The sequence below is a fragment of the Cricetulus griseus genome, chromosome 7, assembly GCF_003668045.3.
Source record: "Cricetulus griseus strain 17A/GY chromosome 7, alternate assembly CriGri-PICRH-1.0, whole genome shotgun sequence".
Classification (NCBI taxonomy): domain Eukaryota; kingdom Metazoa; phylum Chordata; class Mammalia; order Rodentia; family Cricetidae; genus Cricetulus; species Cricetulus griseus.
The window spans coordinates 87,847,348-87,871,672 of NC_048600.1; the positions used below are offsets into that span (position 1 = coordinate 87,847,348).

Consider the following 24,325-nt stretch of genomic DNA (forward strand, 5'->3'; position numbering starts at 1 on the left):
CAACAGTGTTCCTGGGACATGGTTGCAAGAACCAGCACGTTTGATTCATTCTATCACCCAAGCATCACAGAGTCACATAATCTTTGGAGACTGACATGTTCTTGGATGCGGGGTTGGGGGAGAAGGCTCCTTAAATGACATCAATGTTTCATAAATGCCAGCATCTTTATATGCTTGCTCCCTGTACTGCCAATACCAATGTCACCAACACTGCACACTCTTCATTTGTGTTCAGATCTAGTCCTCATTGTCTCTAGGATCCAAGTATGAATACCAAGTCCTATGCAGTATATCTGGTCTAGGGAACCTTCATATGCAGTCTTATTGAATCCTTAAAAGGCTGAGGTATAGGAAGAACAGATAATCTCTCAAGTAATAAAGAACTGTCACACATCAGTAAGAGATAGAGCTGGGATCCAAGTCTAGTATCCCAGGCCCCAAGATCGAAAATACAAAGCTGGACATGGTAGTGCATGCCTCTAATCCACAGAATTCGGGAGACTTGAGAGGTCAAGGACAGCCTAGGCCACTAAGTAAGACCCTATCTCCAAAAAAATTCAGGGGGGAAGAACATGAGGGGTGTAAAGGAAAAGGAAGAAGGAAAGAACTGGGAGAGGTAGGAGAAGGAGAGAGTGAAGAAAATGGGGATGGAGATGAAAGCCAAGATGGACAATTCACTGATTAACTACAGGAAGTTTGGGAGTCACACTCTCATAAAAATGTCACAGGCTGATGTCAAGGAGGAATGTGTCTTCAGATGCCCATGTGCCACTGTCAGAGTCAACAAAGCGAATCTGAGGAGCCAATGAACAGATGGAATTCCAGAACTGGGCAGGTTGTCAGTCACCTCCTCTCCTGCTCTTGGCAACAGAAAGGGTGGAGTCCTGGTTCTCTCATGGTCCCTGCCAGGAGGAGCTGTCACAGGATGAAATGAGACAGTGTGTATCCAACACCTGGAATGACACCTGCCCACTTGGGTTAGTTCTCCTGCCCCAATCTTAATGTGAAAGACACAAAACAATGCTTGCTTTGAATGAAACTGTCCAGTAACATCTAAAGAATTTCACATTACAGTGCAATGAGCGACTGAATGGAAGTGCTGGCCCACCCAAACTGGGCAGCAGAGTCAGAAATACGGGACAGGGGAGACAAAAGGGGAGATAGAAAGGGGCAGAGGGGAAGGGTGGCGATGGGATGAGAAAGGCAGGGAAGGGGACGTCATAGAAGCCTTTGCACAGGCTTTAGGAGGCCTTGGGACTAGCTCGACTGGCTTGCACTTGGCTCATCTCTATCTGGCAAAGCTCACCTGACACCTGCTTGTGTCCTCCAGGGACCAGCTACTCATTCTTGCAGTGGGTGGCCTGACCCACGGAAAGTTCTATGTATACACAACTGGTATCTCACCTAAATTTCTAAACCTTGCAGTCTTGGGCTGGCATTTTCTATCATTCCACATGACTGTCCCTTTGCTGTCCTCCTGGCCAATCACTCTGGCTCCACCAGTCTCCCTCAATCCCCACAGCCTCCCAGCCCTCAGCACACTTCACTGCTGCCTCCCATCAAGCTCTCCTGTGAGGCACGAGGACAAAGAAACACACTGCTTTCTCATTTCCCATGTGTGTCCCCTCATCTCAGCCCCAGCAAGCGGAACAAGTCACTTCCCAGCCACCAGCACCATCGCCTCCTTACAAAAATGCCTGGGATTTGTTCTAGTTTAACAAACTCAACATCGGGACAAAAATTAAGGAGATGAGAACCAAGCAGGGCATGCCCATCCAAACCCCAGTAGGGAATAAGGATGAGGCTCTGAGACAAAGACACCAATTTCCTGCCTGCTGAGATGGTTTTGGTCGGGGTCTTCTGTTCCTCCAGCAGGAACAAGCTGGCAGCTCACTCATAGTCTATGGCTCCAAGTCCAAGGCCTGGGCATTCCTCTGCCCTCTCCTGCACCCTCCCCCTTGTGTATGTTCGAGTGTGCCTGTGCGTCTCACTGTACCAAAGGCATACGACCATCCTGGTACCACAACTTCCCCTCCCAGGAAAAAGAAAGGGGTGACAAAGATGTCAAAGGCTGGGGCCTGTTCTGCCCCATGGTCCTCCTTCCACCATCACTTATGTGACTCAGGCTGCCCTTGCCTGTGACTATAGGACACACACACACCCCCAAGACTTTGTCTGCTAGAGATGTCCATGACCTCTCCTGCCACCAAGGGTCAGATGAGATCAATATACCACTACACCAGTTCCTCAAAGGCGGAAAGAAATTAGCCTGCTGTCCCCCCTGTTCTTTGTGATCACAACTCTGTCCCATTGTCTTCTATTCCTGCCTCCACATTATGAGGTCAGTGGACAGTTGGGCCAGTCAAGTGATTCTCAAACCATATATGCTTATCACACGGACAAATCAATAGTCACTTATTCTTTTTACTTCATTACAGACCAACAGTCTAGGGATAAGTACCTTCCAAAAGGAAATGATACACAGCTCCTTTATCAGGAAAAAAAAAACAAAAGCCAAAAAACTTCAAGGTTCCTAAGAGCATGGCCACAGTCACCCCTTGAGCCATGGAAACAGCTTTCATCCACGCCATCGCTGCAAAGAATGAGACTTTTTCATTAGAAGAGTGTAGATTTTTCAGATTGTCATCTACATGAAAATGAAGAGTCCCAAATGTCAGTAGACGGGCAGGTCCTAAGACTCCTCCAAGCAGCTTGGCTTACAAGCAGGTCTAGGTATCCATAAAGCAATGGGTGTGTCTCATGGAGCAACTTCCACTCAAAGCACAAAGAACTGAAGTGAAGCATGAAGAAACAGCCTACGGTCACAGTGGGTCTGCTCCTGGCCTGTGACACTCTAGGGAAGACCAGTCTGAAGGGGACTGGCATTGGGATAACGCTCAGCCCTGAACCTCCTTAGTTCACATCTGCCTGTGAGAGAACCTTCAACCCAGGCATTTTCTTTCAGGCATCACTGCAGACAGCCAAAGTCATTCTGAAGAAATCCCAGAGGTCTAGGATTAATCCCAAAAGAAATAATTCTGACCCCACAGTCCTGTCTAAGGCCCCCATAAGGAGAGAAGAAAAACACTAGAGACAGACTCTAGAACTGGGCCAGGGTCATGCCTGCCCTTGCCCAGGCCTCTCCACATGGGAGACCTGGATCACCACTGAAGGGGTCGACAAGAGAAGCCAAGGTCTCCTTCCAGGACAAAGGCTCCTCACTCTGTGTGCCTGAACCCAACGATCCCTTCTACCGCCACCATCTCACAGCCTCAAAGGCAGGTGTGAACTACAAATGGAAAAAAGGGGTCTGTCCTCAACCACAGAATTAAAAAGAAGTCTCTGGAATACCGGCCAGCAGGCCAGTCATAATAGTCTTGCAGCATGCTCTCTCTTGAAAGCCTCTCTAGGAATACGTCAGACTCCCTGGAGTGAAACATATACCAACTCCTACTACTCCTAACAGAAGCGAAAGACGGGACGAAATGGCCTTGAGCCACCATCCTTTAGATCTGTCGCCTGTATTTAGCTGCTGGGCCACTGCATCCATTGAACCCCATGGGCAGAATGTCCACAGCCTACATACAGTGTTACACAAATATTTGAAACCTGAAGTATAAAAGGAAACCTGTAAAACTCAGAGCAACAAATGCTTCATAAAATGTCTGCAAAACACAGCATCACGCTAGCTCGTCAACCGCAGCTCAGTTCCGATGATTCCACATGAGTTAATTTACTGAGGGAGGTGGAACACTTTGACAGGTGTCCCCCAGAGCCTCAAAAGGCCTCTCTAAGTGGCTGCTCCTCTGCCTCCCCTAGGCCCAAGCCTCTTCCCTATTACCCAGCCTCACATCCACCCTCCTCTTGGCGAGGCTATCTACCCACCGTGGCTCCCTCTTCCTTCTCTGTTCATTTTCTCCTCTACCCCTCATTTTCATTTTTCCCAAAATCAGTCTCACTATGTAGCCCAGCCCTTCCTTGAACTCATCATGCCCCTGCCTCTGCTTCCCACACGCTGTCCATACAGGCATGCACCTCCACACCCAGCCCCTCTTGCATCTAGATCCCACCCCATCCCCACACCCCACACCCCCAAACCCACACCCCCACATCCTGTCTGATTTCTCCTTTTTCACAGCCACTTCTATCAAGACCAAACCAGAAGCCCCAGGAATCTCCTACCAGCCTGGACAAGCAGTCTGGCTCCTCCCACCCCCAAGAGGAATCTCAGCTGCTGGCTCCAGCTAAGGCCAGAAATGCTATGCCCTGCTCTCAGCTGTCCAGCTGGGCAGTGCACAGCTGACCCAGACCTGCCCAGGCCTGGCTGGCATGGGTGGAATCTTCATGGTCAGAAACTGGGAGAGAGTATCGTGTAGCTGGTAAGAATTTGGGAGACCTGAATTCAACTCTGTCTCCGGGGTGACCTGGAACAAATTATTTAGTCTCTGTGTCTTTGTTTCCTCACATGTAAAACAATATTCACAATTACTAAAATTGAGTGTGAATTATTATGCCAAAATTATTATATGCATAATACCAGCTTTCCCCCACAGAGCACTAATGAGAGTTGGGAGGTTTAGGATTATATGTAACCTGTACAGCGCAGTTAATGTGTGCCATTTACTGTGTCATAGGCAATCTGCAATTTCCAGGCATTATTCCAATGAACTCTCACAACACAGTGACAGAGGTCCAATTTATTATCTCTGGGTCCTTAGCAAGAAAACTGTAGCTTGGGGACTTTAAAGATCTTGCCTAGTACCCTATAGCTAGGATTTTAAAATACATGCAACCCCCATCTTATACCGCCTCAAAATGTCATGTTTATGAATCTCTCTGATGGGAAGGGCAGAACCTTGAGAAAGTCTAGGTGTGAACAAAGCCCCACCTCTGAGGGACAGAGTCCTGGGACCCTGTGGCCTCTTGTAACTTGCCCTCCAGCACCACCACCTGACCCGTGTTAAAGGAGATACTGAGAAACACTATCTGGACAAATGCACACCATTACAGTCAGGTTCAAATCAGATGCCAATGTAGGTGCTGTGTGGACCAGCAAGCACTCAGCCAGGACATGACAATGAAACTGGTTCTGTGGCCATCCAGGCTCCATCTGAGTATTTCTGGGGACAGGGAGCTCCTTCTGGATAAAACTCTTCCCTTTTCAGCCTGTGGGTCCACCCACTCATCCACCCTACAGCCAGGTCCCAGGACTTTTCCAGCAAGAAAGAACCATGCAGCACCCAACCAGCCACTGAAGACCCCTAAGGCTTGTGGCCTCACTCCCACCATTCCTCCCTGGGCTCCCCGACCACAGAGGGAGACAGGTGAAGACAGCGAGGTTCTTGGCTCATGTGGCCTCCTCTCCTTTGCTCACTCTCCTGTCTAATTAGAGGATTCCTGACTGATGATGGTCCAGGCCAAGGGAGAAAGCATGGGGGTCACTGGAGTCATTGCTGGATGTTCCAACCCCATAAACAATACCTCAGCCCTTTGCAGAGTCCCACCCCTTCCTGTCACCTCTAACTGGGTCTTGGGCTCTGAGGCCATATTCCCAATAACTTAGCTGCTTGCTTTCTTTACCCTCTGTTGCAGCAATCCTAAGCCAGCCTGTGTCCATACCTTAAAAGACTCCAAGAATCCTCCATGGCCCCCATTCTCAAACTTGTCTTCCTCAGGGCCCAGGCCTAGCATGACCTGAGTGTGTGTGTGGAGTTCATCATGGAGGTTGTCCAGCAGAGCAGCCCGGGTCCGGTCCTAGAAAGGAAGAGTGTAGACACTGTTCAGACACCACTGTATACTTCTTTCTGTGTTCTAGATGTCTGGCCTGAGGGCTGCTATTCTGTCACCAGCTTCTGGCCATGGTGGGGTCTTAGAGGAGACTGGACTTCATGCTCACTGGTGCTGCCGTTAGCACAAATGTTCTGGGCTAGCCCCTACTCTCACTTTTCCTGGCCATACCACTTCTTCCAAGGCTTGCCCTGGGGATACCCAGCCCAGATCTCAGACCAAGATCTATATCCACAGCCCCTCTGCCCATGGCTCTCTAACAGCCAGGGACATGCATGCAGCCTCCAGGGGGCTCCATACACACAGACTGGACAAGCCCCTTTCAGGAAGCCACAGTCCTAAGGGCACTCCTCTCCCGGTTGTTCCCATCACCACAGAGCCTAAGCTGAAAACCTGAGTCACCCTATAATTCCACTTTTCCCACCCTTATTTCTAGGAGTGTCTTCCCAACCCTGACTTTAGAGGAATGTCCAACCTTTTGACGTTGTGACACAACACTGTCATCTATAAGAACTGTACAGTCAGATTACCAGGGGAAAAACTCACAATGTTTTATACTTACTAGTCTATGATTCTGTCTTGGAATATATTCATGGCTATCCTGAGGCACATGTGGCTTGCAGGCCTCTGGTTGGACACACCTACCGGCAGTTTAACCCAGTACCTCCTGTGGAATGCTCACCTTTGTTGACTCTCTTAGACTCTGTAATCATTTCTAACTGGCCAGTTTCCTGTCACAGTTCCCTTTCAACCCCTTCTCCTCCTCTAACCCCTGCTGGCTAATGATGTCTCTAACTTGCGAATCAAACCCTGCTTTAAAACTTCATAGCGCACATCACCTGTAAGCGCAGCCTTTCTTCATCTAATGCAACCACCATCTGCAGCTGCACCCCATCTTCCAGCCACATGAGGCTGCCATCAGGCCACATCTCCCACCCATAAAAGTCAGACTCTGCTTGTCCCTTAACCATTTCCAGACTCTCTTCATGTGAAAGCTTCATCAGACATCAAGACTCAGCAGCTCAAAAGCAACCTCCTCCAAGAAGCCGTCCCTGAACACACCCTCCATCTTCCCTAGCAGAAGCAATCACTACCCACTGGCTCTACCATAGCCCAGAGTGTAATACAGCATAGTTTCTCTTCAGTAAAGGCCTGTGACTCCATAGCAGCAGAAGTAATAAGTCCTGGGCATAATACATGTTTGGTAAACAACTCTGGCTGGTGAGACCCAGAGTCTAGATGAGTTCCTACCAAGAAAAGAAAAAAAAAAAAGAGTTCCCAAAGCAACACAGAGCTGAGGACTTAGAAGGATACAAAAAGCTCCCCAACTGAACAAGCACCATAGTGAGACTCCCGAAAGAGGCACGGAGCAAGCCCAGAGGAGACTTTCAGTCTGGCACTCTCACCTCCAGCTTGGCGAACTTGTCCGACTTGCAGCAAGCATTTTCTGCATTTGTGAGCTTGGTGAGCAGAAACTCCCGGAATTCTGCACCCTGAAACAGATAAGAGGGCTCAGAATTCTCCCAGCCTCTTCTGTAGACAAAAAGCTTCCAACTACAGTAACAAAAAGGCAGAACAATGGGTATGGGGACAGCCCCTGCAAGAGCCCTGCTCATATCTGGTCATATCCAGCCAAGGTCAGCCCCACCTGCTAATACACAGCATGGAAGCCAGCTTCCACAGTACTGGGAAACCCACCCTCCATATGGCACCTGGCCTACAGCACAGTATGAGAGCCCTTCGGGAAGGCAACCGCATCATCAAACTCCCAACAAGGGCCAGACTGGCCCCAAAGGGTGAGGTAGGAAGATATCCAGGAAGGAGATATCCCTAAAGCTATAACAGGACCTCCCTGACAATGCTCCCAGCCTACATTCAAGCCCATTCCAACCACTGACACTCAGGTGGAGAGACCTGGGGTCTTAAGTGTGACAAGAATGGAAAAAGAGGGTTTTTACCTTTTGGAAAACAGGTGGGCTTGGCAGAGGGGGACCAAAGGCAGGCACATCCTCCCTTGCAGTGACTGACACCTGAATGAAACAGTCTGGCATGGGCTAAGACAGAAGAGGAGTCCCACACCTTACAGCAGACCAGCTCACCCCCTCCCCTCCTCCCCAGAACATAGAATATCTGTATGAGCAGCACCCACAAGCCCTACATGATGCTCCTCTGGTGGGCTGGATGGCACGGAAGCCTGCATCCTTCCCTCTGCCTTTCTAGGGGCCAAAAGCAAGTTTGGCGAGATGATGCCTTGGGCTGTGGAATGGCTGGGACCCTGATTACAAGACAGTGCAGGTGGCCAGGAGGTTTATCTCATTACCCCACTGTAGTTTTCATCCCAGAGAAGGCAACTGGGAATTACTGCCCATTTTATTGATAAGGAAAGAGATGGCTGTGGTATGCATCAAGTACCCCAAAACCAGAGAAAGGAACACAGAACCCAGACCACTCCAACACAACTCTGAGGTTTCCCCCCTACTATATACAGTGGCCCCCAAACTCACTTGGAGTGTTTAAAACGTAAATACTGGTCCAGAGAGACGGTTCCACAGGTTAAAAAAAATACCTGCCACACAAGCCTGATGATCCCCAGAAGATAACTGACTCCCAGAAGTTATCTCTGACCTCCATAGATGTGTCTGTGTTCCTCCAACACATCACACACACACACACACACACACACACACACACACACACACACACACACACACCAACAACTGCTACTACTACTACTACTACTATAACAATAAATAAGTTTTTTAAAAAAGTAAATACTGGTTGCAAGGAGAGCTTCGGGCTCTTGGGAGCTTTGACACAGGCAGTGGACCCAGGTCTGGAGTCTGGCTCTACAAAAAGAGCCAGTCAGTCTGGCTGAGGCTTGAGCACAGGTATCAAACGCATTGGCTGGCAATGAGTGTGGGGGGCAGCCAGGCCCCAGCCAGAAGTTGTGAGGCTGGGCTGTAAGAACATCCAGGATCTCTGCACAGGGGTGGTCCTGGAGCAGGTAGGTTCCACTCTTCACCTCCTCTCTGAGTGCAACTACCTTGGCCTTACCTGCTGTAACCCCTGAGGCTGCAGAGCTCTGGGGAGACTGCCCTATCCCTTCCTGGGCAGTGTCTGACATGAAGGCCCTGGCATTCTGCCAACTGCTCTGGCCTGTGAAGTAGGGCAGATGCAATAGTCTGCCAGACTGGGTGAGCAGGCAGCCTGGAACCCAGCCAAAATGAGGCCCTGCCAGGTCCAGGGGAAAGAAGCAGTGCCTCGGTCAATGGGGCATTCTTCCTACAAGCTCAAGGATGTCGGCATGGCCCAAACGGAGGTACTCACAGTCAAGAAATGGTCTGTGTTCACTGACAAGATTTTGGCGGAGCCCCAGCTGCCAGACACAGGCCCCCTCCATCCACCTATCACGCACTGGTGGGCTCAAGTCTAGAATTACATCTTGGAGTAAGAATTTGGCTGCCCACTGTGGGTATCTGGGACACTTGGGACAAAGCACAGTCTCTGGCCCAGCTGTTTTCCCTGGCTTGGCCCCTCCTCCTCGGGCCTGCATTCAAGTAGTCTGTGCTGACAGGGTAAGTGGCTCAGATGTGCCCTTAAGCCCACAGGTCAGCAGAGGCAGGATCCAAGTCCTCTGTGGGAATGTCCACCCATCACCCATCCCCCTCCTAGCTCCTCCTCTGACCTCAGTCTCCCCAGGCAGCTAAGCTGTTGCCACCTCCTCTTCTCAGTATGCTTCAGGAAAGTAGAAGTACTGACTTTACCTTCCTGTAGCTAAAGCAGGCATGGGCTGGGAGGAAGCAGGGGCAGGTCACTGGGGGGTGGGGAAAAGCATCTTTGAAGCTAGAAGGAGCTCAGTATGGAGACAAGCAGGTGCCCAGGGGAACTGAGAGTAAGGGCTGGAGACCCAACAAAGCCCCACCTCTCATGTCCAGGTATGGGGTAAAGCTTTGGCAGGGTTGTTCAGAGGGAGTCATGACGGGAAGGGAAAGGCCCTACCCAGCTTCCTGCTTCACAGAAGGTTCTTGGAACCTTGGAAGAACTTCAGGAGTTGGGTGGGATAGCCCTTGGGGGTAGGGATGGGGGACCCCCATTGACTGCTGAGCTGGAGTCTCTTTCCAATCTAGAGTGATGAGAACTAAACCCCTACCTGGAAAGAAATTCAGTGTCACATTTCATGCACACTTATGGTGTCAGTTTCTCACCTGCCCCAAAGGCTCTGTGAAGACTTCCAGCTCTAGGCTCCCTGGCTCTGTGGCCTTGGCTTTAAGTGCCCCCAGCAGCAATCAGCCTCCTCAGTCTCATCCCTATGAGCAGGCTGGTGGGCCTTGTTAGGATTCAAGAAGACTATTCAAGGGCTAGTGAGATGAGTTGACACAAAACCCAACATCATGGGTTCAATCCCCAGGAGCTCCATTGTGGACGGAGAGAACCGACTCCAGCAAGTTGGCCTATGATTTCCATATTCTCTCTCTCTCTCTCTCTCTCTCTCTCTCTCTCTCTCTCTCTCTCTCTCTCTCACACACACACACACACACACACACACACACACACACACACACACACAAATGTAGAAAGAGAAGACGCTGTAATGCTGAGCTTGGCACAGAGCGGGAACCACCATCACCCAGTTGTGTTTTTTTTGTTTGTTTGTTTGTTTTTGTTTTTTTTATCTTTACTTTCCCCACCAGACTACATGTACAAAAGGGCACCTTAAATACAGAGCTCCCTGCCTGGCAGTGGTGGCGCACACCTTTAACCCCAGCACTTGGGAGGCAGAGGCAGGCAGATCTCTGTGAGTTTGTCCAGCCTGGTCTACAGAGCAAGTTCCAGGACAGGCTCCAAGGCTACACAGAGAAACCCTGTCTAGAAAAATCTTTAAAAAGAAAAAATTCAGAGTTCCCTAATCCACCTCGCAGCCCATACCCCACAGCTGTTTCTGCTCCCACAAGTGGCCAGGGCTAGAAGGCTCTCTAAGGTTATATAACCCAGCTTCCCTGTTTTGCAAAGACAGAAACAGAGGCAATTACACAAAGAGACAGGGCCAGAGGCAGAGACCCCAGGCTACCAAGCCACTCTGTCTGGGGTCCCTCCCTTCTTTACTCTTCTTTCTTGTTGCTTGCCCTCCTCCTATGGGGTTCTGCTAAGGCCCAGTATCAGCCAGTCTTCCTCACAGTTTATGAGTCACCCACAGTGCTTCTGGGGGAGGAGGGGCAAGCTAGGTGGACAGCACTCTGGGGAGCACCTTGGAAGACACAGGCATGGGTCACAAATCCAAACCTGCCTCAGTAGGAGGAGAGTAGCTATCATGCTGCCCTGACTGAACTGCACTCCCTGGTCCTCTGTCCCTTGCCTGGGGTCAACAAAGCCAGCTCTTCCTTGTTCCCCAGTGTTCCCAGCACACAGCAGGCATAGAATAAGAAATCCTGTGTCTGCCAGCAAATGAACCAGACAACTGTAAACTGAATGCCCATTTCAGTCAAAGCAGGCTAGATTGCTCAATGTCAGAGGGGCACACACGGCTGTGCACATAAAAGAAGCCCATGGACCTCAACAGGACAGATGTGCTTATCGTGGGCTTGTTGGGGGAGGGGTTGAGTTTCTGCAGCAGGAAGCCTGCACATATGTGCATATGGGGGTAGGGTGTGATAGGGACTCAAAGGGCAGGTGCCAGTGGTGATCAAACTTGGGTCACCAGACTTGTGTAGTAAACGCCTTTACTCACTGAGCCATTTACATTTGTTTTTTATTGTTATTGGGGAAAGGGGGATTGTTTGTTTTGTAACAGGCTCTCTGTAGCCCTGGCTGTCCTGGAACTCACTATGTAGACCAGGCTGGACTCAAACTCTCAGAGATCCGCCTGCCTCTGCCTCCCAGGTGCAGGAATTAAAGGTGTGTGCCACCACACGTGGCTCCCACCTTATCTTTTGAGACAGGGTCTCTCACTGAAGCTTTATTTGGCCAACCTGGCTGACCCCAGGAACCTTTCTGTCTCTGCCTCTCCAGTGCTGGAATTACAAATGCAATCAGCTTTCTATGTGGGTGCTCAGGAATTGAGCTCAGGTGTTTGTACAGCAGGTACTTTACTGACAGCCACCTCACCTCCCCACCCTGAGAACTCCTTTGTTCTTTCTGTCTTTTTATGTCTCATAATAGGTTTTAAAAGTTGGCATGACTTTTGCCCTTCTTACCTGTGGGTCCACATTGACAAAACAGAAGCATCACCGTTGTGAAGGCTGTGAAGATGGCTAAGACACAGCAAGCCCCAGAAAGCAGCAAGGGCCTGGGTCAGTATCTAGTATACATTCCCAGCCTCAATTCTCCCATTTGCAAACACAGGACCACTTCTCCTACTACTTAAGACGCTGGTACCTGGCAGTCTTGGATGTAGGGAACACTTTGGGAATCGGAACTCTGGTCTCTCTTCCCAGGAAACAAAGAAAAGCAGAAACCCACCACATGGTTCTTACTAGGTGGCTCGGGGGCTCACCCTAAAGTCTCTGACTCAGCCTATCTCCCTTGGGTCCCAGGCCCCTCCAACCAATGGAACACAGAGATGTGCTGCCATGGAGGTTAGGAAAAAGTAGGAAAGAGAAGGGAGGTGAAGAAGCAGCCAGTGAGGAGGGCAAGGGAACGCGTCCTGCCTCTCTGATCCCTAGGGCTGGGAGCCAGGACAGTTAATGTATTCCACACACCTCCTCCCATTACAACAGTTGGCCCTTCTTCCTCTTTTTTTAATTAACATGTATTAATTATATATATTAGTGAAGTTTGATTACTATTTCCACACATGCATATGATATACACTGGCTAAATCCAACTTTCTTTAACCCACCTTGCCTCCCACACCCTCCTCATCCTCTTTTCATTTTTTTTTACAAGGTCTCACTATGTAGGCCAGACTAGCTTGGAACTCTTCATCCCCCCCATGACCCTTCCCCCACATCTGTCAGGATTTGGGGATTACAGTCATGTATCACTACCAGTGACCAGGATGACATCTTTAGCTCTCATGTATCTTAGGAAGAAAAACTAAGTCCCCAGTCAGGATCGTCACCAAGGTCTTGCATTCTCATCAAAATCTTCTGATTAAAGCTATCCATTTTTCCACATCATCCAGATGCAGGGGTCAGGGTCTATGATTCCCCGCTAGCCTTTGTCTCCCTACTTCCCCTCGTTCTCTCCCCTTTCCTGACCATCCTTTCCAGCTCCTCTTCCTCAGACTTCCTCTAGCAAATGCTATCACCATATCCAAAGCTCAGCACTTGGGGCTTCTGGACCACTGAGTGAGAAGCTGAAGAGCTGGAGGAAGGATGAAGGAGATGATATTGGAAGGTGCTTTCCACCAAGGGCCAGGCTCCAAATCTCAGAAGCTGAACCAACAATGAGGACCACAATACTATTAAGATCTGGTGTCTTTCCTGGAACTCGCTCTGTAGACCAGGCTGGCCTCAGACTCAGAGATCTGCCTGCATCTGCCTCCAGAGTGCTGGGATTAAGGCATGCATCATCACCACCCAGCTAAGACCTGGTGTCTTTTGCTGTCACTGAGCCCACCACCCCTAAGGATGTGCCTGGGCCCACAACTCCCCTCCCCCATGAGGCTTTTTCCTTACCTTGTAGGATGGGGTCTCTGTGCCCAGGTTCTCAGCCTGAACAACTATGTAGGCATGTAAGAAGTTTGATGCAATCATATCTGGGACAAACGGTGTATTTTCCTCTTGGAAGATGATGGCCACAATGTCATTCCCAATGTGCCGCTTTCTCTGAAGCTAAACAGAAAGTACTTCATTGTTACAAGATAGCTAAGACCCTCCCTAAACAGAAAAGATCTCAACAGCAAATTGCTCTTTATTCCACCTTTCATAATCCCTGAACTCTGTCTCTCAAATCTGTGGGAAGTACCAAGAAGAAAAGGGAGGAAGATGCCATATTGTTAGATAAGAGCTGGCCTGAGTGTAACTAAACTCAACAGCGTGCAGAGCCTGGGCTCAGGACCCTGGAGAGAATGTAAGAATGGCAGGCCAATCATCAGTGATCCAGAAGAAACACAAACACAGGAGGAGCCACCTGAACACACTAACCAAGCTGCCAGCCAAGGGTAAATCAGTTGCTCTCTGGCAAAAAAGTACCCGGCAGCTCTAGGAGCAGAGAGCAGCAGAGGGCATCCTGAAACACATGGGCAGGATCAGTAAGGAAATGTCAACAGAAGAGGCAGGGGACAGATCATTCCACCAAAGGTGAGGACACACTCAGAAAAATGCAGGTCACCTGGCTAGGGGAGAAAAAGTGGACGGGGCCCAGCAGTGCCAGGCGATTTGTCATGTGACCTAGGTTACAAGCCCCTACTATATGCCAGGAACAGTGATTGGCTGTTCCCATGGATGATTACAGATGTTAAGGTCTTCCTGTGCACCAGACCCCGCCCATGTGTTTGGTCCTTTATTAAATGCGTACTCATAGTGGGACTTGTGCTCAGGCCTTTCAAATTGAGTTTCTCACTTATAGAGTGTCCACTCTGCTCTGAACACTGTACTGGGCACTTTTATGCAAACTGTCTCATTTTGTTACACACACACACCACTGGGAGCCCATTTCTTAAGAGGAAAGACCTCTCATTTATTTGGTCCCTGCCAAGAGCCAAGGTCTGTAGCACATGCCAGGCTGAAGTAACCCTGAGGTAACAAGCCTCAGACTAGGGCAGTAGGTGAGGGAGGCTGGGAGAAAACAGGGACCGAAGGTGAGACACCCAGGAAAAACCCACTTTGGCTACACAAGGAATCCCACACCCATGTGTTTCTGGAACATTCAGTTATTATTTGGGAGCCAAATAATAATTGCCTTGCCAATTTCTTTGATTCCCAAGAAGCCATGTCCAATGTTTACGATTTTGCATCCCTGTTCCCCTCCCAGGGCCCTAGGCAAAAACAAACAGGTCAGAGTTTGGAGGAGGCCTTCCTGTGTTCTCTGAGATAAGAAGGAGGAAAGTGGAATAAGGTGATTAATGTCACAGCAGCCAGGAACAGCTTCGAGAGCCAATCCCTCCCCAGGGATGTGCAGCTCAAAGCAGCTACCCTGGAGAGAATTGGCAAATGCTGGAGTCACGGGTCTCACAGAGTCCCCAGACTAGAGACAGGCGACGAGACTGGGAGAAATCTCATACAAACTTCACACTCACAGGGCAGCAAGAAGGCACAAGGGCAGAGTGGCCAGGACAGGGAACAGAGATTCTACAAAAAGCAGGCACATGCCAGGTGTGGCTCACAGGAGCCCACTGTTCAGAAACCTACAGCCTCTAATTCAGATGCCACTCCACATGTTCCAAAGCCACGAGGCCACTAAATGGCCAGGAGTCTCAAGCACTCAGCTTGCTCTCCTGGCTTCCGAGTCCCATCTTCAGCTCTGCCTAGCAGCCTTGTTTGCTTTGCTCCCAGCTTGACCCTTCATTGACTTCCTGGAGGAAACGTCTACTTTTGGTGCTAGAGACAGAGTCCAGGGCCTCCTGCATTCTACATCCTGAATCCTGCATCCTAGATGAGTACTTTATCGATGAGCTACACCCTGAGCCTTAAAGAAGGGTTTTAACTGCCCACCCCAGGCGGCAGTGTCCCATCCGTCAAGTGGAAGCAACCTGCAGCTTGGCCCTGCCTTCTACACTGGTTACCTGCTGGGTGTCACCATCCGTGAAGGGCAGCTTGGTAGAGACATGGAACATGATCTCCCGGTCCCGGAAAATGGTGTACACTGACTCCACCCCTGTCTGTCCATGGGTCACATCCAGGCCTCCTCGGAAACTGCCATAAAACAGGACAGGAGCAGAATAAGAGTGAGGTGAAGAGGCATGGTGGTGCCACTAAGAATAGGTAGCAAACAAGTGGATGAGAAGACACGGAAGAGCTGAGGGCCAATGAGGTATAAGGTAGGAAGGTGTGGAGATTAGTTCTTCTGAGTAGCCCTACCATCAGCCACCTATATGAAAGACAGAGGCAGACCTGGGAGCTGGCCACATGTTAGTAACCCTAGCACTTTGAAGATCAAAACAGGAGGATTCTGAGTTTGAGGCCAGCCTGGGCTAAGAGTGAGACTTTGTCTTACAACAGAACCAAATTAACAAACTAACTAATTTAAAGCAAAGCCTCTACTTCAAGCCTTGGCTGAACAGCACCTTCCACATGGAGAAGGCCATCATCCGTCATCCATTCTTAACCTTACACAAATGCCTGACCTAGCTCCCCAAGGACCCCGAGGCTGGGAATGAGCCTTTGCTCTGTCCAAGTCACTGGTCAAGAGCCAGGAGAGTCAGTCACTCTAAGGTATGTGGGTGAACCCATGGGGGACTCGGAGCCTGCAAAAGGGACAGCTGATTAACTTTTAACAGTCAGCTTCTACGGAGACAAACCACATGGTGGCTCCTCCATTCACACTTGCATCACCCAGGAAGGAGACGTTGGGGAAGAACTGATGGTCTTCCAGGAGCCAGCCCTTCTCCCTTCACAGAGATGTGGCTGCCAGCCTGGGACCACAGTCTTCAGCAACTGGGAGGGAAAAACAAAAATCAAAAAAACAGATGCACCTCAGGCCCTTTCAGGTTCCAAACCTGCTTTGTCCACATTATCGGTTTTAGTTCCCTGTGACCTTGTGGGGTGCTATTATGTTCATGCTTATCTCTCTTTATTACTGATAAGCAACTGGACTCTTCTCTAGGTAAAGTCACTGGTCCAACATCTTAGGCCTTGTGAGTATCAGAGGTGGGATTTTAACCCTGGTGTGACTGACTCCAGACTCCAGAGAACAGTAGTGACTTCAAAGTGAGAAGAAGACGAGCAAAGGAGAAGGGAGGAGGGAAGGAAGCTGAGGAAGAAAGCAATTACTGAACACCTACTGCAACTGGACTAAGTGCTTTGCATAAGACGTTAGGTGTTCGTTTGGGCTCCCGAACTAAATCTTAGGACTCTCAGCCATATGCCAGCCACTCGGTTGGACAGGTCTGAAATATTCCCAAATGTCACCTTTTCCAAGAGAAATCAAGGGCCAGGGTTTTCCAAACACTAGTCCCAATATTTTAGCTTTCTGTCCATTTACGGGGCTGTTGCATGGATTTCTGCTGAGGGGGTTATTATGTTCGAGTGAAGTCTTAATTATCTGTTCTTCACATGTTGTCCAAATTGGGTCATTTCCTTCCAAACGGCACAGGGTTCTCTTTCTCCTGCCAGGTGAGCAGTAGGGAAGGCGGATGCCTTTCACTGTCAGTTTGAGCCAAATGTAATTAGGAAGGCAAACCTCAGCAGGAGCGATCTCATCACGCTTCCGAGGCCACTGCCTTCCAGCCAACCTGTCACTCTGGATTATCCTAGGACCACTGAGTCTTCGGGAAAGCAGGTACCTGAGCAAAGCATCAGAAGCTAGAAAAGTTCCCATGCTCCCCTAGGGCAGAGCTGTCTTCCCAGGCCCTCACCAAGGGCCCCACTCATGGATGAAGCCAGCTCCTGACAAAACTCACCCTTTGAAGTCCTGCAGTGTGATGGTGTCCCCCAGGAGATTCAAAAACTCCTTGAAAGCTGGGCTCTCCTCGTTGTTCCCAAAGAGCTCTTCCTCCAGGGTCTAGAAGGAACAAGGGGCCACGGAGGGAATGAGAGGAAACCTCTGGTGTGAAGCAAAAGGGCTGTCCAGACTCCAGTCCTTTTCTCTCCTCTTCCCTGCCGTCCAGTACATTTGCCATAGCTGTCCTCAGCCAGAGGACAGGTTAATAGAGGAGCATTCTACAGGGGTGGGTTCTGGCCCTGGGTAAGGAGGCCTTGAAGTCCAGGAGAGTCAGAGTAAAGAGCCTTAGACTTGACACCAAAAACATGACTCAAAGCAACCTAGAAAGAGCTTTCAAAATTCTAATGTGGGGCTCGGCCAGGCGGCGCACTCCTTTAATCCTTGTACTCAGAAGGCAGAGGCAGGCAGAGTTCCCGTGAATTCAAGGCCAGGGTGGGTCTGCAGAGCAAACTCTAGGCCAGCTGGGGCTACACAGTGAGACCCTGTCCCACAACAAAAACTCTACAGTAACCAAAACTGCATTGAGACCCCACTTTACAACCACCAGGATGGGTGTGATGATGAATGACAAGAAAGAGTGTGGGTGAGGTTATGGAGGACTCTGAACACTTGATCACTGTTGACAGAAATGTGAACAGGGTAGATACTCTGACAACAGTCTGTCAGTCCCTCAGGGCTAACCACTGAGCAGTTCCACCCCTAGGTATATACCCAAGATACATCAAAATACATGGACACACACACACACAAAAAAAAACTTGTGCATGAATGTCAACAGCAGCACTGTACATAACCCACAAGTGTCCACCAACCAACAGGTTGCTTTTATGTGGTATAGCCATTCAGTGGAACATTACTTGACCTAAATAAGCTATAGATACACATTACAATATAGATGAACCCTGAAAACATTTATCTAAATGAAAGAAACCAGTCAAAAGTGTCACATATATCTTCCACCTCTCAAAGGTCCACAGAACGGGAAGGCAGGCTACTTTGACACAAATTCTTGCTATGTAGCTAGCCTTGAATTTGATATCTTCCAGGAGCTAAATGGAATGGGCCAGAGGGATGACTGTCCATAGGTGTGGTTTTATTTGGAGAGTGATGAGCATATTTTGGAATTAGAACATTATTGCTGTGCCACTGAGATCACACCTCAAGCCACCTGTGGAGCTGTAATTCTTACTATTGTGAATTGCACAGCATGAGAATTATAGATTAGGAAAGCTGTGATAAAAACGTTAACAGTAAGGAAAATTAGAAAATGGTCAAAAGACATAGACATTTCACCTAAGTGGACACACACAGAGAGTGTAAGCACATGATAAAAAATGTCCAGCATCATTAGCCAGCAGGGAAACACAAACTAGAACCACAATGAGGTGCACCATGCATGTGTCAGAAGGGCTAAATTAAAAGTCAGCAGCACCAAATCCGGCTCAGATGCAGGAAAGCTGCACACTCTGATGGGGGAACAATCGCTCCAGAAAATGGTCTGGTGGCTACACATGCAATTTACCATACGGCCAGCAGTTATCCTTCTAGGCAATTATCCCGGAGAAATGAAAGCATAGGTTCAAAAACCCAAATCCTACATAAAAGTCTTCACAGTAGTTCTGGTCATAATTCTCCAGTGCTGGAAATGACTATGATGTCTTAGTGAATGAATGACTAAGCACAAGCGTGTGCAGCCAGACCACGGAATACTACTCAGCAATAAAAACAGAGCCTAAGCCAGGTGACACATCTCTAATCCCAGTACTTGGGGAGTTACCAAATTCAAGGCCAGCCTGGGCTACAAAGTGAGCCTCTATTTCAAAATAATGAAAGCATAGAGAAAAAGAAGAAGGGAAACAGAAAGGGGGTAGGAGGAAGGGACAGAGGGAGAGAAGGGGAAACAAGAAGAAAATAAACCAACTGGTGACACACTTGAGAAGCTGGAGAATCTACTGAGAGCTGCCCTGAAGGTTTTTCACTAAAAGGTTACTAACTCATAAAGAAATGATATGCCATATCAGTGTGGTGCTAACACAGTGTGAAACAAAGATGGGGAACAGATAAATGGTGGCCAACAGTTAGGAACTAGAGGGGAGAGCAGAGGTCGGGGGAGACGGGGTAGCTAGAAAAGGGAGATGTAGGGAACTTTGTAGTGAGAATCTGCTTCTTCACTATGGAACCTACACATGGACAAAACAACATGGAACAATGTACACACATACAACATCCATGGCACACATACACATGCCACATACAAATAAGTCCATGTGAGGGGCCTGCAAGACAGCTCAGCACATAAGGACACTTGCTGCCAACCCTGACAACTTGAGTTCAATTCCTGAACCCACATGAGATAGAGAACTGACTCCTAAAAGTTATCCTTTGATCTCTGAGTACATGTAGATGATGGACAGATGATAGACAGGCAGGCAGGCAGGCAGACATTTTAAGTCCATGAGAATTGGGTAAACTGGAATAATATTTTCATTGTGTCAATAATCCTAATTGTGACACAGTGCTGAAGTTTGAGACCTGACCTTTGGGGAAACTGGGTAACAGTATCAGACCTTTCTCTATTATTATTTCCTCCCATGCAAAACTAATAAGGTTAATAACTACTGAAGAAAGCAAAACTGAAAATATTAGTAAACCCTGTAAATAGTGACAGACTTAAATCACTGACAAATCCTGCCTAATCCATGTGCTCTGCCCTCAGAGGCAGGATCCACAAACACCTGCGACAACACATAAGACATCCCAATTTTCCCAAGTCAACTCAAAGTCTCCACCAGGTAGCCCTGTCTCACCTCTCCTACACCTGCTAGAGGCGGAACTCGGAGCTTCCCTCTCACCACACACTAGCGCTCTACTGTTGGGCTACACTCCAGCCTGTTTCACAACAAATAAGAACAGACCTCAGGTTCCAAGCCTTCAAGAGGTCTCACACTCTAACCCATCTCAGCAACTTTATTTTGCTTTTTAATAGTATTTCTTGAGACTTGGTGCTGGTAATCTCAGCAAGCAGAAGGCTGTGACAGAAGAGTAACGAGTTACAGGCCAGCCTGGGCTACATAGCAAGTTCAATATCAGCCTGAGCTCCAGTCTCCAAAGCAAAACAAAATAAATCAGTCACACATATGCACACATACTCATGCACTCTCACGCACGCATGAGCACATACAGACAGACACACACAAAACTGCCTTCAGTTAATATCGAGAGACAGTGGCAATGGCTTTCCAGTTAGAGTAGCATTCTATAATTTCCTTTAAAATTAAAAGCCCCTAGAGGCTGAGAGCATGGTAAAACACTTGCCTAGCACGAGTAAGTAAGGCCCTGGGTTTGATCCCCAGCACCACAAAAATAAATAATTAGATACACTTAAGTTTTAAAACTTTTTTAGGGAAATAGTAGTTCAATAGAATAGCAGAACAAGCGGGTATTGGTGGCACACGCCTTTAATCCCGGCACTCGGAAGGCAGAGGCAGAGGCAGGCGGATCTCTGTGAGTTCCAGGCCAGCCTGGTCTCCAGAGAGAGTTCCAGGATAGGCTCAAAAGCTACACAGAGAAACCCTGTCTCCAAAAACAAAACAAAACAAGACAAAACAAAACAAAAAAGAATAGCAGAACAAACACTATGATATACTGACGGAGACCCATGAGTGAGTGAACACTGCTGTTCAACAGGAAACAGCTAATGCTAGCCAGGGGGTCAAGACTAACCTGCTTCCTGTTTTCATAAATAAAGTTTTATTGGTACACAGCCAGCCCAACTCATTTACATATGTGTCTGGGGCTACTTCTGCCTGCAGAGGGGAGTGGTTGTGACAGTCCCCAAGGCTCAGAGGTCTAAAGAGTCTACTACCCTGCAGTTATAGAGTGTATTGACCCTGATCTTTAGCATGCCAAGAAGACCTTGTCACTACAGGCTGTGTGGCAACACGTGGCAGGACAGCTGCTTCCAGGCAAGCTACATCTCCTATAGGAAACAATCTAGTGTGCCTTCTAGGGCTGGCACTGCTCTCCCAGAATTCACACTCAGCATGGTTATTATCATCATCTTTGTTTTTGTACAGCCCTTGAGCTTGACCATACACTCAGGGAGGAGGTCTGAGTCATCATTGTGTCACCCACGGTGCTTCGCACAGTACATAACAAACGGGACAGTTAGGTGTGGCTTATTTTTATCCAACGACCAGTTTAGAGCTTTTATGCAACAAATGTTCATATTAAATGTCCCCAGCTGTAGGTTTTCAGAGTAACAATTTGCCTGGCATTTTTTTTAAGTACTTTATCTTCCTGGCTTCTCCCCTGCAGCAGCAGCAGCAGCAGCACTGGGTACATAAACAATACCCTGGCTCATTCTCAGAGGTGGACAGTTAATATTCAATAATTGCAACTTTACTGGAACATTGGATTGTAATCACCATGCAAGATATGTCTTGGTAAAATTCACAAGCAAAGAACCTTAATTACAAGGGGTGACAATAGCCAAAATGTGTGAAATAAAGACATTAATATGTGTAAGTCATGACAGTGGCAACTGGAATCATCTCCCTTGAATTATGTGATGTATCCATGCTGGCCTTCCAGCTCTTAAACCCTTCACCTAGTTAGGTGCTTTGAAGCAGACCTGTGTCTTCTGTGATCTAACATCTTCAGACAAAGAAACCAACTAATCAAGAAAGCTAACCAACAAAGAAATCAACTAAACAAGAAAGAGATGGCCATGCAAAAAACAAAACAAAACAAAACAAAACAAAACAAAACAAAAAACCCACAGGACATCAATGAGCCAAATTTTCCATTCATTCAATAATCACATACCAATTGACTCTTATACACACATAAATTCACAAAGCCTGTGCATCTGTCTGTCTGTCTGTCCAACTCCATGCTGGGCACTTGGATACAAAGCAGAAATGAGCATGGAATTTCCTCACAGAACCTGGATGAGGAGACACTGGTGCCTGCAGTTGACCATTCTGCTTGGGACATTAGTAATGTTCACTCTGAAAGACGGGTTTTAACCACCTGCTTTCCCAGTGAGAGAATAGAAGCTTTGCTCTTTTCTAACTTCCATGGTGTAAATATTCCCAGCAAGGCTGATTTCAACCTGCCAACGCGATATCACTGGGCTCCAACACCCCACTGAGTGAGGAGAAAAGGCTAATTTCCCGCTGGGAAAAGAGTAGCTTAGGCTAGCCCATTTCCTCTCTCTTGTTTGAGTTTTCCTGTGATTCATAGCCCACAGATAAATATAAGATGAAAAAGCAAAGAAGAATTAGACTTTACTGTGGGAGAACTACACCACTATCTACAAGACTAGCAGGCCTTTTTGTAAAGTTGCCTTCCTTGGACACCCAATCCAATTTATGCTTTAAATTTGACAACTGAATTCAGAACATTTAATAACCACAGAGATACTTACACATTCATGTCTGTGAACACACTACTTACAATAGCCTGAAAATGAAACCAACCTAGATGCCTTATCAAAAGATGAACAGGCAAATATCACACAATGGAATTTTATTTGGCCATAAAGAAAACTGAAATTATGACATTTGCAGGAAAATGGATACCACTGAAAATCATTATGTTAAGTAAAATAAGCCAGACTCAGAAAGACAAATACTGCATATGTGTCCTCTGAACTTAAAAAAACTTTTTTTTTTCAAGACAGGGTTTCTCTGTGTAGTTTTAGAGCCTCTCCTGGCACTTGCTCTGTAGACCAGGCTGGCCTCACACATATCTGCCTGCTTCTGCCTCCCAAGTGCTGGGATTAAAGGCGTGTACCACTACTGCCCGGCCTGAACTTAAAAATTTATGTGTATCTGCCAGGCACGATGGTGCACACCTTTAATCCCAGCACTATGGAGGAGAGTCAAGCAGATCTCTGCATTCAAGGCCAACCTACTCTATACAGTCAGTTCCAGGCTAGCCAAAACTACATAGTAAAACCCTGTCTCAAAACTAAAAAAAAAAATCAAAACAATTATGTGTTTGTGTGTATCACACGTATGTGTGTGCTTGTGGTCATGAAAGATGAATCCATCTTAATGAAAGGAGGGAACAGTGAGCAATGGAGGATGTGTAACAAGAAAGCTGACTGGGGGGTAAAAGGGAAGCAGCTGAATTCCAGGAGGAGCGCAATGGGGACAGAAAGGAAGGAGAACAAAGTATAATACATAGAGATGAAGATACCAAGATTAGTTTATTATGCTAAGCTAAAATAAAAAATACATAAAATGTCCTCATTGAAAAGTCAGAGAAGGGGCTAGAGAGAGAACTCAGTGGTTAAGAGCACTTGCTGGTCTTGCAGAGGACCTGAATTTAGTTCCCAGCACCCACAGCAAATGGTTCGCATCGGCCTATAAATCTAGTTCCTGGGAATCCAACTCCCTCTTCTGAGGCATGGGCACCTGCACTCACATGTGTATATACCCACACAAAACGTATACATATACACTTAATTAAAAATACGGCACATCTTAGAAAAGAAAGAGCCTAGCTCAGAACTCCTGTGCTTGGGGTGGGTAAATAATGCAAAGTCATAAACAAGAGGCTCTGGTGACCAACGTGAGCCATGCAAGAGGCTATGGTGACCATTGTGAACCATGGTGCTTACCTGCCTGGCTTTTTGGTAAATGACCCCAAACTTGAAAGTGTTGTTGACATCATGCTCATCATAGGACACAATCATCTGAGAGGCCTAAAAATTGTGGAAAAGAAAAAACAAATCAAGATTGACGTCAACAGGAGGCAAGGGGAAAAAAACAAAAGGCATGCCCACTTCGTCAGAGAGTGGGCCTGGAGAAGAGACAGCCACACACGGAGGAGGGGAAGCAAAGAACTAGCCAGTGTCAGAATGCTGCTCCATGGCCCTCTCTAGCTCCCAGCACCTGGGATATCCCAGTGGCAGCCAAACCTCCCATTCTGACCCATCCAGATGTGCCAGCCACAGCTGGGACACAAGAAACTCACTTTACCCCAC

The 24,325-nt window shown here is 48.0% G+C and overlaps 1 protein-coding gene across 5 annotated transcripts in view; it reads right to left on the minus strand.

The window, feature by feature from the left end:
* The window catches only part of Rap1gap2 (RAP1 GTPase activating protein 2), a 182,639-nt gene that overhangs the window by 15,488 nt on the left and 142,826 nt on the right, over positions 1-24,325 (minus strand). For 4 of the 5 annotated variants that reach the window (XR_003487282.2, XM_035447791.1, XM_027426789.2 and 1 more), the window contains 7 exons: positions 23,960-24,043; positions 17,288-17,388; positions 15,452-15,581; positions 13,404-13,559; positions 7,746-7,817; positions 7,194-7,280; positions 5,620-5,754 (listed from right to left, as the gene is read on the minus strand). Coding sequence is in view for 4 of the 5 variants with exons in the window: in XM_035447791.1 (XP_035303682.1) it covers positions 5,620-5,754; positions 7,194-7,280; positions 7,746-7,817; positions 13,404-13,559; positions 15,452-15,581; positions 17,288-17,388; positions 23,960-24,043 (765 nt within the window). In the remaining variant the exon portion in view is untranslated. The remainder of the gene's footprint in view (positions 1-5,619; positions 5,755-7,193; positions 7,281-7,745; positions 7,818-13,403; positions 13,560-15,451; positions 15,582-17,287; positions 17,389-23,959; positions 24,044-24,325) is intronic. The other variant, XM_035447790.1, reaches the window with a different exon arrangement.